The sequence below is a fragment of the Colobus angolensis genome, unplaced genomic scaffold (assembly GCF_000951035.1).
Source record: "Colobus angolensis palliatus isolate OR3802 unplaced genomic scaffold, Cang.pa_1.0 Scaffold123, whole genome shotgun sequence".
Lineage (NCBI taxonomy): Eukaryota > Metazoa > Chordata > Mammalia > Primates > Cercopithecidae > Colobus > Colobus angolensis.
In genome coordinates, this window is record NW_012113475.1 from 2,795,145 (window position 1) to 2,814,216 (window position 19,072).

Below are 19,072 nucleotides of genomic sequence, written 5' to 3' on the forward strand. Positions count from 1 at the left end.
TTTTTTTTTTTTTTTTTTTTTTTGCTATATGAACAGCAGTCTCAGTGGTTAGCAGCACAAGGTAGGGTCCTTCCCAGGCTGGCTCAAGTTTTTCTTCTTTCCATCCTTTAATGAGAACGTGATCTTCAGGCTGGTGCTGGTTTACTGGAATTTCTAGGGGTGGTACTTGTGCTAAAAGACTTTGTTTCTTTTGTGTGTGTGTGTGAGAAAGGAAAGTGGAAGATAAACCAAATATTTAATTTTTAAGAAATACACTGTTTGTTTTAAATGTGGGGACCTTGGCAGTGGACTTTATGGTCCTTAGTGCCTTTTTACTGAGAAATTTCCTTTAGCACCTATTTTTATTAGTTTTTAAACCAAAGAAAACTAAACACCATTTTACATTTAACAATGCTTCTCGTATGATTTTTATACCAGATAAGCTAAGTTTTATCTTTATATTAGTGTGTTATTACGTTAAACCTAATTGTAATAAAACCTGATAGACATATTTATCTAATTTTTAATGTTTGACCATAAGGTAAGATTTTATAGACTCTTTTTAGCCTTTTATAATTTTTGCTAAAGAGCAGATTGGTGCTTTAAGAGAAACCTGTTATGCTTTTACTTTAATGTACAGTTCACAGAAAAACTGGATGATACTTCTTTAACTTTAGCTAATATGTTTACACACAGCATTTCCTTTATAATTAAACTTTCTAAAACTTGCTTAAACCTTCAAAACAATAATTTTTTTAACTTTTTAATGTAGGTAAAAATATACATTCTTATGCCTCCTTATAATCCTTTTACCAAAGGTATATTTTATTTTCTGATACACCTTGCACATAAAGGTTTTTTGTTGTTGTTGTTTTTGTTTTTTTTTTCAGTAGTTTTACATTCAGGAGGTCTAGTTACTTTTAAATTTTACAACTTTTTTTGCATTTTTTTTAACACACTTTTTTTATAACCTTTTTTTTTTCTTTTGCGACTTTTACAGGTAACTTTTCGACATGCCTTAACTTTCTGACTTATTACAAACATTTCTTTCTTTAAATAACCAGTTAATTTATTTCAGGACAAGAATTTACCATATAACACTCTTTTTATATGTAAATTCTGCCCCCCCTTTTTTTTTTTTGAAGATGATAACCATTCTTTTCCAAAGTGAACTTTTTTTTATGTCTGTGGACTAGACTGTCTAAGGCCACAAGAATAGAAGTTACTGTAATACATGTTACACTGTTAACTTTTAGCAAACTTTACTTTTGTTGAAAACCTTGTAAGTTTGGGATTTTAATTAACCTTTGCTATTAATAAGACCTTGTTTTATCCAAATTAGAATCGGTATGATGGCTTTTAAAGGAATAGGGTACAATTTATTTTCTTCTTAACTGCTTGTATATCTCTTTCTTTCTTTCTTTGACTTTGTCTCTCTCTCTTTGACTTTCCTTTTGCCTCTGTCTCTTCCTCTCTCTCTCTGCCTCTCTCTTTCCTCTTTCTCTCTCTCTCTCTCCCTCCTTGACTCTCTTTGTCTCTTCCTGTCCATCTCTTCCTCTCTCTCTTTGCCTATTTTCCTCTCTGTCTCTTTCCTTTCTCTCTCCACTGGTCTTTCCTTGCCTCTGGCAGCCACCTATGCTGCTGTTCTCTCAACCACTGTGTGTTGGGGGCGGGGGATCTAAAACCAGCTGTAACCAATGTCCATGTACAGGAACTGGTCTGGGTTCCCTGGCTTACATGTTACCTTGTGCCATACCTTTGAACAAGGGACCTGTTCAGGCTTCCTTGGCCTACTTCTAATGTTGGCCAATCTATCTTACACAAAGTTTTAAGTTTTCCTGGTGTCATAGTACTCTATAGTCTCCCTTAAATTCTTTTTTGAAATTTTTCAACATAGTTCCTAGTAGGGTGGGCTTATTTGTGCCTGACCTGTGCTTCTTCAAGACAAAACACCACACTCACACCACACATACAACACAAAGCAAAGAACGAATAAAAAGGGCACACACACACTTTTGCAGTTTGCACCAGGCCAAAATCAGAGTATCCAGAAATCCAAGCCAGGTCAAAACCAAAGTATCAAGCAATCCAAGTCAAATCAAAAACAAAAACCAAAGTGCTGGTACAGTCACCCTGTGGGTGATCAGGCCACACTTCCACTCAAATGGAGTGGGCAAATTCCCAAGACTGGTTCTGTCAAGCAATTCAAATCAAAACCAAAACTAAAGTGTGATGAAGGCACACCGTGGATAATCAGGCCATGCTTCCACTCAGACAGAGTGAGCAAGTTTCAAAGACTAGTCTTACAAAGTTTTAGATGTCCAGACTCCAAGTGCGAGTTCCTTCCTGGTGTTCAGCCACTGCATTGATCCTCCACGGGGACCTGCCACACACTGCTCTGGTGAGGCATCCCACTAGGGCAAATGCTTAGCTGGGAGGGCTCTCAGGATCCGCATCACTAGGGCTGGTTGGAGTCCCCCACAGGGATGTTCCACAGGACAGGCTTAAGCTGCCTAAGGAGCAGCCTCCACCATCTGCCATTCACCTTGCTTCCTGGTCAGGGAACCAAGAAATGTAGCAGGATGAGCGGCAGACGAAACTCCTCAGACACCAAGTTAAAGAAGGAAGGGGTTTATTCGGCCTGGGGCATCAGCTAGACTCCTGTCTCAAGAGCCGAGCTCCCTGAATGAGCAATTTCTGTCCTTTTTAAGGGCTCATAACTCTAAGGGGGTGTGTGTGAGAGGATCGTGACTGATTGAGCAAGCAGGGGGTACGTGACTGGGGGCTGTATGCACTGGTAATTATATCAGAATAAAATAAGATAGGGATTTTCACAGTGCATTTCTATACAATGTCTGTAATCTATAGATAACAGAACCCATTAGGTCGAGGGTGGATCTTTAACTACCAGGCCTAGGGTGCGGCCCCGGGCTGTCTGCCTGTGGATTTCATTTCTGCCTTTTAGTTTTTACTTCTTCTGTCTTTGGAGGCAGAAATTGGGCATAAGATGATACGAAGGGTCATCTCCTCCCTTAATACAATTATTTAGTTGAAATTGTTTAGGTAACAATGCTCAAATATTAAAATGGAGACATTTGAAAAATTTTGATTTTTGTCCAGGCATGGTGGCTTACACCTGTAATCCCAGAACTTTGGGAGACCAAAGCGGGTGGATCACCTGAGGTCAGCAGTTTGAGACCAGCCTGGCAAAAGCCTGTCTTTACAAAAAATACAAAAATTAGCTGACTGTGGTGGCATGCACCTGTAACCCCAGCTACTAGGGAGGCTGAGGCAGGAGAATCACTTGAAACCAGGAGGCAGAGATTGCAGTGAGCTGAGATCATGCCACTGCACTCCAGCCTAGGAGAATGAGACACCATCTCAAAAAATAAATAACTAAAAAAAAAAATAAAGATTTTGATTTTCTAAAAGACAAGAACGTCCTAGAATTTTAGAGCCAATACAGATATTCAAGTTTACTGGTTCAGTTTATTAATTTTCCTGAAAAAGAAATGTAGTCTCAGAGTTTGTGGTGATTTGCCCAAGGTTAGCTAGAGAAAAGAAACAATTTATTAATTTCACATTTTTTCTGAATGAATTTGAATGGTTAATATTATACTCAATATATTAATGGCATGTTTATGTTAAGGGTAAATAAATATCATTTTATAGTAATTATAGAGATTTATTCATTCAGTTCATTTAATTAATATTTGTTTAGTATCTACTTAGTGCCAGATACTGTTCTAAGTACTGGGGATATAAAGTTTTACAAGACGGACATACTGTCATGGACTTGACATTCTGGTGAGAAGAATAGTCAGTACACAAAATAATAAATAAGTTAATATGAAAAATTTTTTCAGTGGTAAATCCTGAGCAGAAAATTAAAATTGAGTGATGTGACAATAAGTAACTTGATGTCTATTTTAGAAGCAATGCTCATGAAAGTCCTTGGGCACAGGAAATTTAAACTGAGATCTGAAGGGTAAAGGGATAACCCTATCACCTTGGGAAGGCTGTGGGGAGAGATCATTAAAAAAAGGGAACAGCTGTACAGAATCTCTTGAGTAGAAAAGATTCAGAAACCCATTGAATGCCATTTAGAATTTATTGTATATAATCTATAATTTTACCACTTTAAATGTGTCGTTCTTGATTTATAATATAGAGTCAGGCTTTCTTAAGTAAACCTTTTTTATTTTATTTTATTTTATTTTTTTCTGTCAGGAAATAGCCTTACTCTGTCACCCAGGCTGGAGTGCAGTGGTGCAATCTTGGCTCATTGCAACCTCTGCCTCCTGAGTTCAAGCAATTCTCTTGCCTCAGCCTCCCAAGTAGCTGGGATTACAGGTGCCCACCACCACACCTGGTTAATTTTTTGTATTTTTAGTAGAGATGAGGTTTCACCATGTTGGCCAGACTCTTCTGAAACTCCTAACCTTGTGATCTGCCCGCCTTGGCCTCCCAAAGTGCTGGGGTTACAGGCATTAGCGCCCAGCATCTTCTTTAATTTTAAAAAATTGTGTTAAAACTAAATCATTATTCTTGGTATTGTGCTACTTCTAATCCATCCTCTTTATTTTAGTTGAACTCAGTTTATATTTCTAAACACTGCAAGTTAATTAGTTTAGTTTTCATCCTGAAATAATCATTATCTTGATAGAATGGGGACACTGTCCTGTCAAGAATTGTGCTCTTTGGCAGGGATCCCTAACCCCCAGGTCATGGACTATACTTGTCTATGCCTGTTACGAACCAGGCTGCCCAGCTGGAGATGACCAGTAGGCAAATGAGCATTACCGCCTGACGTCTACCTCCTATCAGATCAGGAGCACAAACCCTATTCGGAACTGCAAGGGATCAAGGTTGGGCACTCCTTATGAGAATCTAATGGCTGATGATCTGAGGTTGAACAATTTCATCCCCAAACCATCCTCACCCCCAGCGGTGGAAAAAAATGCCTTCCACAAAATTGGTTCCAGGTGCCAAAAAGGTTGGGAACTGCCGTTCTACAAGACAGTCTGGTATTAACAATTTTAAAAAATAAAGTCTTTGTCACTGATTATTGTTTAGCATTTAACAGAAAAACATGATGGCACACTTTCTGTGGTGTTATAAACAGATAGTGTGATAAGAAAATGCTGACTCTCGCTGGGTGCAGTGGCTCACGTCTGTAATCCCAGCACTTTGGGAGGCTGAGGTGGGCGGATCACTTGAGGTCAAGAGTTCAACACCAGCCTGACCAACATGGTGAAACCCTATCTCTACTAAAAATGCAAAATTAGCTGGGCAGGGTGGCGCATGCCTGTAATCCCAGCTACCTGAGAGGCTGAGGCAGAAGAATCACTTGAACCTGGGAGATGGAGGTTGCAGTAAGCCAAGATGATGCCATTGCACTCCTGCCTGGGCAAAAAGAGTGAAACTCCATCTCAAAAAAAAAAAAAAAAAAAAACTGACTCTCTTAAAATTATAGAAGAAATATTAGATTTTTATTGACTTAACTTTAATAAGAATAAATAAATTTATTTTATATGATCTCCAAAGTGAACACTACTTATATTGCTTATAGTTCTAAATTAATATAGTACAAATTTGATAAAACTATTTAGATACATGGATGATTAGAAAAGTAAATATTCCATTCATTTTACAAATATTTAAGTACTTATTTAGAACCTAGCATCATGCACCAAGCACTGTTTGAGCAATTGGTATAACTTAGAAACATACAAGCAAAGATGCCTGTCTTCGAGGTACTTTTATTCTAACATGGCAAGATGATAATACACAATAATAGTGGAATTTATATAGTATGTTAAAATGTTTTAAAGGGCCGGGCGCGGTGGCTCAAGCCCGTAATCCCAGCACTTTGGGAGGCCGAGACGGGCGGATCACAAGGTCAGGAGATCGAGACCATCCTGGCTAACCCGGTGAAACCCTTTCTCTACTAAAAAATACAAAAAAACTAGCTGGGCGAGGTGGCGGGCGCCTGTAGTCCCAGCTACTGGGGAGGCTGAGGCAGGAGAATGGCGTTAACCCGGGAGGCAGAGCTTGCAGTGAGCCAAGATCCGGCCACTGCACTCCAGCCTGGGTGACAGAGCGAGACTCCGTCTCAAAAAATAATAAAAAAAAAATAATAAAATAAAATGTTTTAAGGGTACCTAGAAGTGAAGTAGGCAGAAGACTGTATTATTAAATAGAGTGGTAAAAGTAGCTCACTGAGAAGGTGAGATACAAGCAACGACTTGAGAAGCCATGGGAGTTGGCTATGTGGATATCTAGGTGAAGAGAGTTCCAGGCAGGTTGAACATCTAGTCCAAAGGCCTATGGTAGAAGAATGCTTGGCATGTTAAGAACTATCAAGAGAGTTAGAATATTGCAATGGATTGACGAGGTTGGTATATAGAGAGATGGGGACAGACACAGAGACAGACAGTAGATTCATATGCAAATAATCATAATCTAGCTACTAATACTCTCTTTTTAGCTATTTGAGTATGTTCTCTCTTTTTATGATGTACAGGAAGAATATGACACATAGCTTACTAGATCGATTGATTCAGTAAGCTTTGTATCTCATAGAATAGTTTTTCAAATAGCAAAATAATTGCCTTATGATGTGACATGTTACACATTAAGTGCTAGTCGAGTTCTTACATGTTTAAGCTCATGGTTAGACTATTCACCACCATAATTGCATGCTAAATCAACATGCCTTTCATTGACAATATTTAGAGTTACTTGTTTTCTGAAAGTGTGTCTTTGACTTCCTATTTAAGAATTAGATTAACAATCAGAAATTGTTAGAAATAATAGCACATGACGTATTCGTAGAAAGTCTATATTGTTGATTAGTCTCATATCTGAACTGGAAAACACCATCACAAACAACCACCCAGGTATGAACATCAGAAATGCTATAAGTAATCTAGTTGCAGGATGAACTCTATGAAACCTCATAAAATATGATGACCTAGGTCCCTGGAGCAAAAGGAATTTAACTTATGCAATATACCAAGATGAGAACTGCTAGAAAACTGGGGGCATGGAAGTGCTAATCTAGTTTAATATTTTAGTTAGCCTAAAGCAACAATAATCACAGACACACTCTATGAAATGTTATTTGTGCCCATACAGTAGCATTAATTTTCTTTTAATCTTTGTCTGCCCCAGGAAATATTTCAATTGAATTTCACATTTTTTTCCAGAGGAATCAGGGCTTCTGGGATTCAATGTCATTTACTTAATTTTTTTTTCACAGTTATTTTCAAATCTAAATGAATTGAAAAACCAATCATTTATTATTTTGCATTTACTTCTTCAGTTGGTAAAAATGACATGGTTTAGACTGATCGCTTGAACATTAATGTAGTTCTGGAATTAGGCTTACTCATTTAATAGGTTACTCAATCACTCATTTATGAAATACGTATCCAATTCATGTCAGTTATCTCAACACACATAAAAATAAAGTATTAGTTACTTTTGGAGGTAGCATGTGTAACAGTTCCAAAAGTAGCTCTGTAATGAGATACTGTGGGCTCAGTATTCAACTGGACTTTCTTTGATCTGTATCTCCCTAGGAAACTTAATTAACCTCTCCTTCCCTCATTTTTTCTATGGCAAAATGGGGATTAATAATGGTAACATATTGTAATTGTGAGGAATAAAAAGGTATATAAAAATGATATACAAATAATAAGCCATGTAATATGTACTGTATAATGCCTGGCACCTAGACAGACTCAAAATGTAAGTATTTCTGTTACATACATCTGTGTACACTTAGAAGTATCCTGTGGTATGGTTACAAAATTGCTTAAGAGAACTGAGTGAGAATTTTCCATTTTTACAAAGAGAGAACCTTAAAAGTGAAGAATGGTTAAGTGTCTGAAAATAATGACATACATTATTTTTTTAAATAGGACATGAAGAACAATTCAAAGCTTCCAGTGAATGGATTATTACAGTATAGACTTTCAAAGATGAATAGGACTAATTTAGAAAGGAGGGAAGAAAAAAATATAGTTTGATAAATTTTGACATTTAGCTGTTCTTTTTATTTCAATAGATTTTAGCCCAAATCATGATGAACTCCATGAAATTTTCAAACATGTGCTTTAGAAATTCCTCCGTGACTTCAATTTCAATATAGCCTAAGGGGAGAATATTTTTTTCAATAAATGGCTAAAACAGAGATAAAAGATTTACAAATATTTAAACTATATTTATTAACTTAAAAGGAAGACTAGATTTATGTGTAAGAATTAATTAGTGCAGTTTTTAAGTAGGTTAAGTTGCCTTAGGAAACTTTCTGCGTTTCTAAGTCAATTCTGTAAACCTATGACACTCCTCAATATTATCACTTATAAAACGAATCCTAAGTAAGACTATCATTAGAAGTCCATATATGCAACAAAATATTTTTATAAACAATATAATTGGAAATTGAAATTGAATTGAAAATTTATACAACAAACTGATAGAGTAAATACAAAGATGTAAGTTAAAAAAAATCAGAAACTAGGGAACCTTAAATAAGGCTGACAATAGGTATATAAGCTGTGTTCAAAGTTTTTGGAATTTTTTAACTTCTTGAGTAGTTTCATTAGTTTCACTGAGAGGCCATACAAGATAGAAAGACACAGAATAAGAATCTGTAAAAGGACCAATATACCTGTCTTAAAATTAAAACATAATACAGATACTAGATTTTAACACTCTGCAGAGATCATCCATTACAACTCTCTATATCCTCCTCCCGGCAATCATCAATTTTTTGCCAGACAAGCCAAGACCCAGAGACTTAAACAATATCCTTATCCTCCAACAATGTGTTTCTGTCACTAATATGATGCTGCCATATAATAAGAAATGTGACAGTGAGAAGCAAGCAGGCCAGAAGTGTTTTACACAAACTCTTGTGGTTCTTTTTGAGCCATATACTGTAGCTGCAACGTGAAACTAACAATAGCAAGAACTAATAAGGAGTTGCATTTTATTTTGTCTAAAGAGATCAGTTCAAAAACAAAACAGAATAACTGGTAGATCATTTGCATTTCTGCCCAGTGGGGGAAGAACTACTTCGTAATATAACATGTAATAAGGCTATGGTCAGAATTAAATTAATCTAGGTAAAACACTTGGAATGGTGCTTGGTACATAGAGAACATTCAACAAATATTAGTTGCTTTTATAACTGTAATAGTAATGAGTCTTTTATTTAGATATTGCCAACAAGGGCAGCGACATCTTATGCCACTAACTTCAGTGCATGTTGCAGTAAATGATGGAGTAGGCATAGTGCCTTGTTTTATAAAGATTCTTTCATTTATACCATAAATTATTTCAATTTTATAGCTGTGGAACCTGGCCCATGAAATCATTAAGGAATGCTCCAGAAGTTACACAACTTTGAAGAGTATGATTTGTGATAGAACTGCTAAAACAATTTGTTTAAACAAAAATAATTCTGGATTAGGGACCCAGTGGCCAGAGTTCGAGTCCCAAAACTGCCACTTATAAATTAAGATCCCTGTCTGCAAGCCTCATCATCTATAAAATGAAGAGGTTGAGCTACAGTTATTTAAAGTTCCTTCTAGCTCTTTCCTGTGCCTTCACAGTAAAGCTAAATGTTAAAAAGTCACACAGTTACTTGAAGCCTTTTAAAAATTAATTATTATTTTATCCACTTAAATCATGGCTACTTTCTACATTTTAAGAAAAACTATCAAAATGAAATTTCTGCAGTTCTAGAAATAAAATATTTATTTTTATTCCATCTGTCCAATCTATATTTTTTCAATCAGAAAAACATAAATCAACCAAATCTAGCGATATTAGGTAGTGTATTTCTGCCTGTTTGTTTACAGGGAAGCAGGGGAAATCCTTAGGACATGATAGAAATTTTAGAAGGGTTTCTAATCTTTATGAAGGGGTGGATCTCTTCCCTCACATCCCTGTGTACCTTAGACAAAGTGGGTCTATATGCCAGCATGCTTACCAGGGGTGTTCATGTGGATACTGGAATGCAAGAGAAATTTTGATAGGAAGCTATATATATATATATATATATATATATTTTTTTTTTTTTTTCAGGTAATAGCCTTTCTCCCTTACTGCCATACTAAACCATCTTAATTTAACACACTGCAGAACATTTACTTTAGGGTAATTTTTTTCCTAACTACAATTTATAACATTTTGGTTTGGTCTTATGTGATTAATTTTGATCAATGCAGAGATTTCCTATTCTCTAGTGAGAAATATGTATACTGAGGGAAATGAATTTTTTTCCAACTACATCCTCCAGAGTATTTTTAAATACACTTTGTTCAAGACATGCTAGGTAAATATTGCATTTCTATGGTTGAAGAATAACAAAGTAGATTTTAAATCAATTAAAATTCTGTGAATCTTTTATTAATATTAAGAATCAACCCATATGCATACATATATATATATGAATAATTTGACTGTTCGTGTGTACATCAGTGAATAGAATTAAAACATATTCAGGCTGGGCGCGGTGGCTCATTTTTGTAATCCCAGCACTTTGGGAGGCTGAGGCAGGTGGATCACTAGGTCAGGAGTTTGAGACTAGCCTGGCCAACATAGTGAAACCCCGTCTCTACTAAAAATACCAAAAAACAAACAAACAAACAAACAAAAAAATTAGCCGAGCATGGTGGCGGGTGCCTGTAATCCCAGCTACTTGGGAGGCTGAGGCAAGGAGAGTTGCTTGAACCTGGGAGGCAGAGGTTGCAGTGAGCTGAGATTGTGCCACTGCACTCCAGCCTGGGTGACAAGAGCGAAACTCTGTCTCAAAAAAAAATTAATAATAATTAAAACATATTCTTGTTTCTGACTTATTTTAATATGTGTCTTAGTGGAAATTATATAAAAGTATAAAAATGCAAAGGATTTTTTTAATCGTGTGGTATATATAAGTGAACACAAATAAAGGTGTTTGGTTATTTTAGATTAATACTTATTTTGAAAGTATCCCTTGTGCTAAATGTTATTTCTTGGTTAGTTGGGGTGATATTACAGTATGATCTTTTAAAGCAAATCAACCAAGTTACTGTCAATAAGAGTCAGTAAAAATCAAGATTGTGCAGGTTTCCTAGCAGAGGTTGTAAGTCGCCGTTGATACCTCCCTAACAGTTTTCCACATTCAAGTCACCTGACCTTCCAACTTGAAGATAGTCTTGCTCTAGTACTCAAGAGTAAATTCTGCTATCAGTTAAGGCTTGGCATCTCCCAGTCCATAGAATTAGTGAATCTCACTATACCTTACTTCTCCTTTGAAACACAATCTTGTCTAAAGCCCTAGTATCATATGGAAAATCCTCATAAGCCATTATTCTTTGCCCACACAGCTCTCAAATTCTTGTCATCAGATACACTGCTTCAGGTTTTCAACCTGAAGCTTGATCTATCAACAATCTAGTGCCTAAATTACCACCAAGCTTTTTACATTGTTTACACAGTACATCTTACACACAGTACATCTTATCTACTTTGGCAAGCTTGCCTTTCAGTCCAGTCCATATTCCAACCATGTTTTGTTTTGTTTTCTTTTCCACTAAATGCTGATTCCCAGATCCTTTTAATCACTGTGTTGTCTTGAAGAATCATGGTGACTCATGCATGAATTTCATGTTACAATAAATTTGTATTCAAAAGTATGTAATACAACATTAAACATTTTGACTGATGGAAGTTTAAAACAATTTGACTAAGGATGAAAGGATGAACCTGGTATTGAGGCTCTTGAAATATTCGTTTAAGTTTTACTTTTGTACTTACTGGATCTGAAACTTAGTCACATAATTTAAATTTTGTAGGCTTCAATGTCCTCCTTTGAAAAAATAAGCTAAAATAATATTTATCTTGACTTCTGTTTCTATTCATGAAGGAGTTCTGTCTGTAAGACTTGTCCTCCAGCTTTCATTGCTAGAAAACTGGACTAAATATATAGAAATGCTGTGATCTTCAAGAGAAGGGAAGCAAATGAAGAGATGATTCCAACACTGGAATTTCTGACTGGAGGCAATTTTTAGACCATGATACGTGGCATATGGAGGAACAGCCTAAACATAACTTCATGGTATTTAATTTTGTAGTTGAGGAGACAAATATCTGAGTTTAGAGAGAACAAAGGAGCTAGAATTTGTGGGGTAGATTACCAGAAAGGAGGGAAATACACAAAGAGTTCTAGAAATCTGCAGAGGGGCTCCCCAGAATCTTTGTTTGAATAGCAATCTACACACACGTAATGTGAAATTCCACATGACCAGGTGACAAACAACTGCTGGAAAAGAATAATTAGAGTGAACTCTAAGTAGAATTCCCAGGGGTCTCACAGGTCTGGGAATCTTTTGATTTCCCATCAGCCAGAGTAGTGAACCCCCGTTAAATACAGAGGGAGTTCAGTAGAGAGCACAGAAGGACCAAGTGTTAGGAACAGGGATAAGTTAACACTAAAGACTACTTCAGACTCACCCTAAAAATTGTTTAATGCAAGCCTCAGAGGAATCAGTATGAGTCACAGGTAACTTAACTGTCTGCCAGGGACAATTCTATGTCTAAATCAATACAACTAAATCTAACACTAAACAAAATGTATAATATCTGGCAACCAATAAAAAATTACTAGACATGAGAAAAAATAATAAAATATGACTCAGATCAGGAGAAAATTCAGTCAATAGAAACAGACCTGTAAATGACAGATAATGAAATTAACAGAAAAAGTTTAAAACATTATTACAAATATAAATGTCAAGGATTTAAAGAGAAGTATAAATATAATGAGAGAAATAGATAATAAAATAATATCAAAATTAAACTTCTAGAAATGAAAACCAAGATAGCTGAGATAAAAATTTCACTGAATGGGATTAGAAGCAGATTAGACATTGCAGAAGAAAAGATCAGTGAACTTGAAGGTGTAACAATAGAAAACATACAAAATATCAAGAAAAAAGGAGGTTTTACAAAAGTAAACAGTGTCAGTGATTTTGGAGACAATAACAAGCTATTTAACATATAATTTGAGTTCTGGAATTAGATGGTAGAAAAATTGAGGGTCAGAAAAACTGTTTAAAGATATAAGGCTAATATTTTCCCCATAAGCTTTATGAAAACAATACTCCCATGATCTCAACTCATGACAACCTCTGCCTTCTGAGTTCAAGCTATTCTCCTGCCTCAGCCTCCTGAGTAGCTAAGATTACAGGCGCGCCCCCACCATTCCCAGCTAATTTTTTTTGTATTTTTAGTAGAGACAGGGTTTCACCATGTTGACCAGACTGGTCTTGAACTCCTGACCTCAAGTGATCCAACTGTCTCTGCTTCCCAAAGTGCTGAGATTACAGGCATGAGCCACCATGCCCAGCCTCAAATTGATCTTATATTGAACTAATTATATATGTGTAATAATGATAAAAATAGGAGGAAGAAGAGAAGACGATAATTACTGTTTTGGAATATGCTGTGCCTGGTCTTTGCTAAATGCTGTTACATGTAATATCTCATTTAATCTTCCTAGCAAATATATTTAATAGCTACTATATTTATTATTTTTCAATCACAAAAGATGAAATTGAGAGATATTATGTAATTTACTAAAGGGCATTCAGAAGAAAGTGACAAACCAGAGATTTAAAACTACATCAGTCTGAATTCAAAAGCATCCCATTATACTATCTCCCAGATGTAAAAAACTATAAGCATGAATACTACTTCAGAATTTACTTTTAGCATAAACTTTACATTTAAGAAATGTTCTTTCTGTTTTATATTCTTTGTCACATACAATTTAGCCTCTTCAAACTGTGTTCTATAAATGTAGATAATTTTCTATAATTAGAAAATGGGCTACCACCTTTTTACAAAAATAAATGGTTTGCTGTGTTGATTCTAGAATCTTTTCTAGGGTCAAGAGAGGAGTAAAGCTACTGTTTAAAATAAAATGGTTTAGTTAATATGTATGCTCATGTGTTTTTATCTAAACAATCAAGAAATTACTTTTATTGATGAAGAGATAACATTTTTGAAAAAACCCTGAAATTTCTAAAAACGTAAATGCTGTACCAAATGAAAAAAAAGTTATCCTGTAATGTATTTTTCTTGTAACTATGAAATACTGAACTACAATATTGCACTCCCAGCATTATTATTGTTGCTACTTAATGGAATAACAACAGTAGTAATACCTTCTTAAATTCCTAAATATGGAGCTAGAAACCTAATGGTTCTAGTGCATCTTTATTACAGGACTTTTTTTAAAAAAGAACCTTATATGTTGGTAGTGCAATGTATGTGATAAGTGCATTGGTAATGCAAATATATAATTATGATTATGTACTATTCAGATTTTCATCAGAAGTAGAGAAATACTTTGACTTTAATGAAAATTCTTAATGGTAGCGTGAACATTTTAAAATTTATGTTTTCCAAAGCATTGTTAAATAATTTTTCAGATTGGTGCAAAAGTAATTGCAGTTTTTGCCATTACTTTTAACGACAAAATTGACTTTCCAAGAAAAACAATAACTCTTTCTTCTTTTAATTAAGTATAGTGCTTATTAGGAACTTAAAGTGGATCCTCCTTTTATATTGTGGAGAGCAGGTATGCTAATAGAAGAGAGAAAGCCCTTTGACAGGAAATAAAATTCTGAATATTTTATAGATAATCAGCAGTACTGCAAGGGCTTCTGCTGTCTTTTATCAATCTGACTTTATGTTTGGGCGCTGAGATCTACCGGTAGGTGAAATAGAGCAGGAGCTTACCATCATAGAATATACTGCACGTACTAGTTCAAGTTTAAACAATATCTTTGGTTTCAACAAAGGGTAGGCAATCATTGCGTAAAATAGACATATTAATATTTTATTTTTACTTATGATCTAGGGATCAGCAGGAAATGCATTGGGACTACATTTGAAGACTTCCTTAGCTACATACTCATAGACACATACACACACGAGATAGTCATCTATATACAGATCTTTGTTATGAATAAGTGAATTATTTCCTTTATTTGAAAATTCTTGCACTAGTATGAATTATTATTTACTTCTTCTTTGCCAATAATAATATATTTTGCTTTTCTTTTTCAGGGTTTAAACTTGAAAAGACTAGAGACAGTTCAAGGAGGGAGAGAGGTAAGAATGTTTAAAGAAGAGGGACAGGGAAAAAGAGGAAACATGGCTATGGTGTTGCAGTGATGTGGTGATGGTGATTGATGATAATTACGTTGATAATGGAAATGGAGATGCATTGAAGAGAATGTTGTATGCATATGGCTCCGTTCATTCTGGCGAAAGCATGTTTTACATGTTTATGTAAATGTGTTATTTGTGCTTGTTCCTCTGAAGCTAAAGAAAATGTTGTTTCTCTGATTAGGCAAACATTGTTTCTGTTATAATGGATTTCTGTAGAAGCAGGTCCTTTCACTGGGGGCAGAAAAGCCTTTTTAAGCAAACATTACAATGCAATTTTTAAAACTGAGACTTACTGAGAAATTGGCAAAGTTCTAACAATGCAAACATTTTATGACATTTGGGATTCTTCATTTCCTGTCAGAGGCTTTTGGCATATGCTACTAGGTTGGTATGCATTATTAGAGAGTATGAAGTTGCTCTGGTAAAGCTAGTGATTTTAAAACTTCTTTAATTATTGCCTACCCCAGATGCTCTATAACAAGGAGAAACTTTTGACAGTACCAAACATGATACCATAGAATTTATACTGTGCACATTATTTTCTGATTCTAACTGAATGTGAAGACTTAACATCACTTAAATTTTTTTCCATGCTAAATGTATATATGCTGTACTTAACTCTGTGACTTAGGTTGCTGGGAGGTGTGGGAAGGGTGGAATGTTTAATTCAGTAAATCAAAACATTCTCACTGCACAAAAAAATCATTTTTGGTGATACTTATATAGCAATTTTTGTACAAAAGTGAAGATATTTTGTCCTATAAAATGAGGAAATAAATCATACTGTCCTCTCCATTTGTAGCATCCTTTCTGTAGAAACAGATATCTTCCCTATAGTGGTGTTTGCCAGCTTTCCTTGATGTTTTAATACCAGTTGCATGATTTTAGTATTTGACATTTTAGTTCCTAGTGAATTTGTCATTTAAGATCTCTTTCCATTTTCTCAGCTATTTCCTATCCAGAAGATCTATTTTTATTTAGAAACACATGAAGTTGGTTCACGTTGATGGAACAGCTGGACGAGGTGAAACATAGATAAATCTTTAGATATTTTTCATGTTGTAGGAGAGCAAGATGATAAGAATATGGTCATCAGTATGAGTGGGGAAAAAATGCACTTCATAAGGAAGATCTCAGAGCCTTTTACAGCTTTGTGAGAGTGACTGCTTTCATTCAGACATGACCAAAATGGATCTACTTATAGAAAGAACTAAACTGATCACCTCCTAAGTGAAAGTTTACATCCAAGCAGTTCTGCCGCAATTTATCTCTGCTGATTTAGTGCCTTTAGGGACATACAAATGGAGTTACTCAGCTTCTCCTTGCTGTTTCCTAGTCTAATAGCCACTGTGTGTCAAAAGAAGGAAAACTGAAATCCATATATCCGTACAACGGCATTGCTAAATGGTGGCAAAATTCTGCATTTGTTTTACTAATATTTTTATAGTTTTTAATTATGCATTATTTTTAAATGCATAATGATTGGGTTTTATTGAAAGAGTGGCTCTTAAATAGTATTGCTTATTTTTCTAACGTCCTTCGATTTTATTTTTATTATAAGTGCACTTATAAGTAAGGAACATGGTGAAAATGTGTTTAAATTAATTTTAGAAGTATATTGTTCTCAAAACTACCTTGTGATTTCTGTGAAGGTCAAAATTGTAATAATGTACAATTTAATGTATACATCTCCATAGAAGGGACAACATTGATTTTGGCCTTCTCCCTCAGGGTAATGGAATAATTATAAAAAGCTAAGGTCATGAAATTAACCATAATCCAGTAATGTCTTCTCCACTTGACACCTCTAATTCGTGACCAGAAAGTAAACGTCAACTATTAAAATTCAAAACAACTACTTTACTTCCACCTGGGGCAGCACGGGGTTACTTAGGCATATTTCTATTCAATCTAAATACTTACCTTAGCTTTCCCTGTGACTAAGAGGCCTAGTGTGTTCTAAGATAAGAAACTTTAGGGAGGTATAAGACAATTAGGTGAAGTATGTTGTAAAAACTTATTTTCAAGTCTCAATGGTAGATGACCTGTGAACAAAGAGTACAATTACTATGTTAAGGACCTTGTGGTCTCACATAAGAAACGGGACATGTATATATCTAATTTCTATTCGTTGTGTTCTATTATGTGTGTGCATAACACGATGTACAATGTACTTATGTTAAATTGAAACAGGATTTAGAAAACTCTTCCTCCAAATGATTTCCTAGAATTTCTCATTGTAATGCTATTATGATTGATAAATGATAATTACTTATTATGATGAATTAATTTCTTAGTTCAAATGACAGCTATTCCCAATAGGTGTTGATGGATGCAATATCAAGGGCTTATTACCAAATAGTTATAAGAAGATTTAAGAAGTGCCATTTAAAATGTTCTATTTACTTATTGAAGTAATGAGAACAGAGTATTCATAGAAAATGAAATAGACAGTAATATGCTATTTAGCTAAGTGGTAACTACCATTAAAAATCTAATTGCCAGACAAGAAGGCTAGATTTGAAACTATATGCTACATAAAAATATAAATTAAGAAGAAGTGATTAAAATGTAAATTACTTTTCTAAAGGAAATAGAAATAGGTAACACCTCAATTGCTAAATTGTGAAATATATGAAAATAGCTATTAGCTGTATAAAATAACTCCAGTTATATTGGTATTTTTGCATTTTTATACATGCATATTGTGTATACAATTTGAGGGGGCTGATTATAATAGATAATAAAAACCTTGTTTAAAAGGGGAGATTAGTAGAATGCTCTACAAAATGTGATGATTTAACAGATATTTCTAACCGATTATAAACAATTTTCTTGCATCCAGTGGGATTTTGCAACTCATAGAAAAACCTCAATGAAATTGACTGGGTAAGGGCCGGGCGCGGTGGCTCAAGCCTGTAATCCCAGCTACTTGGGAGGCTGAGGCAAGGAGAGTTGCTTGAACCTGGGAGGCAGAGGTTGCAGTGAGCTGAGATTGTGCCACTGCACTCCAGCCTGGGTGACAAGAGCGAAACTCTGTCTCAAAAAAAAATTAATAATAATTAAAACATATTCTTGTTTCTGACTTATTTTAATATGTGTCTTAGTGGAAATTATATAAAAGTATAAAAATGCAAAGGATTTTTTTAATCGTGTGGTATATATAAGTGAACACAAATAAAGGTGTTTGGTTATTTTAGATTAATACTTATTTTGAAAGTATCCCTTGTGCTAAATGTTATTTCTTGGTTAGTTGGGGTGATATTACAGTATGATCTTTTAAAGCAAATCAACCAAGTTACTGTCAATAAGAGTCAGTAAAAATCAAGATTGTGCAGGTTTCCTAGCAGAGGTTGTAAGTCGCCGTTGATACCTCCCTAACAGTTTTCCACATTCAAGTCACCTGACCTTCCAACTTGAAGATAGTCTTGCTCTAGTACTCAAGAGTAAATTCTGCTATCAGTTAAGGCTTGGCATCTCCCAGTCCATAGAATTAGTGAATCTCACTATACCTTACTTCTCCTTTGAAACACAATCTTGTCTAAAGCCCTAGTATCATATGGAAAATCCTCATAAGCCATTATTCTTTGCCCACACAGCTCTCAAATTCTTGTCATCAGATACACTGCTTCAGGTTTTCAACCTGAAGCTTGATCTATCAACAATCTAGTGCCTAAATTACCACCAAGCTTTTTACATTGTTTACACAGTACATCTTACACACAGTACATCTTATCTACTTTGGCAAGCTTGCCTTTCAGTCCAGTCCATATTCCAACCATGTTTTGTTTTGTTTTCTTTTCCACTAAATGCTGATTCCCAGATCCTTTTAATCACTGTGTTGTCTTGAAGAATC

The 19,072-nt window shown here is 35.1% G+C and overlaps 1 protein-coding gene across 1 annotated transcript in view; it reads left to right on the top strand.

Moving 5' to 3' along the window:
- The window catches only part of CCSER1 (coiled-coil serine-rich protein 1), a 1,373,537-nt gene that overhangs the window by 861,041 nt on the left and 493,424 nt on the right, over window positions 1–19,072 (top strand). The window contains exon 10 of the mRNA XM_011932673.1: window positions 15,112–15,156. Coding sequence (XP_011788063.1) covers window positions 15,112–15,156 — 45 coding nt within the window. The remainder of the gene's footprint in view (window positions 1–15,111; window positions 15,157–19,072) is intronic.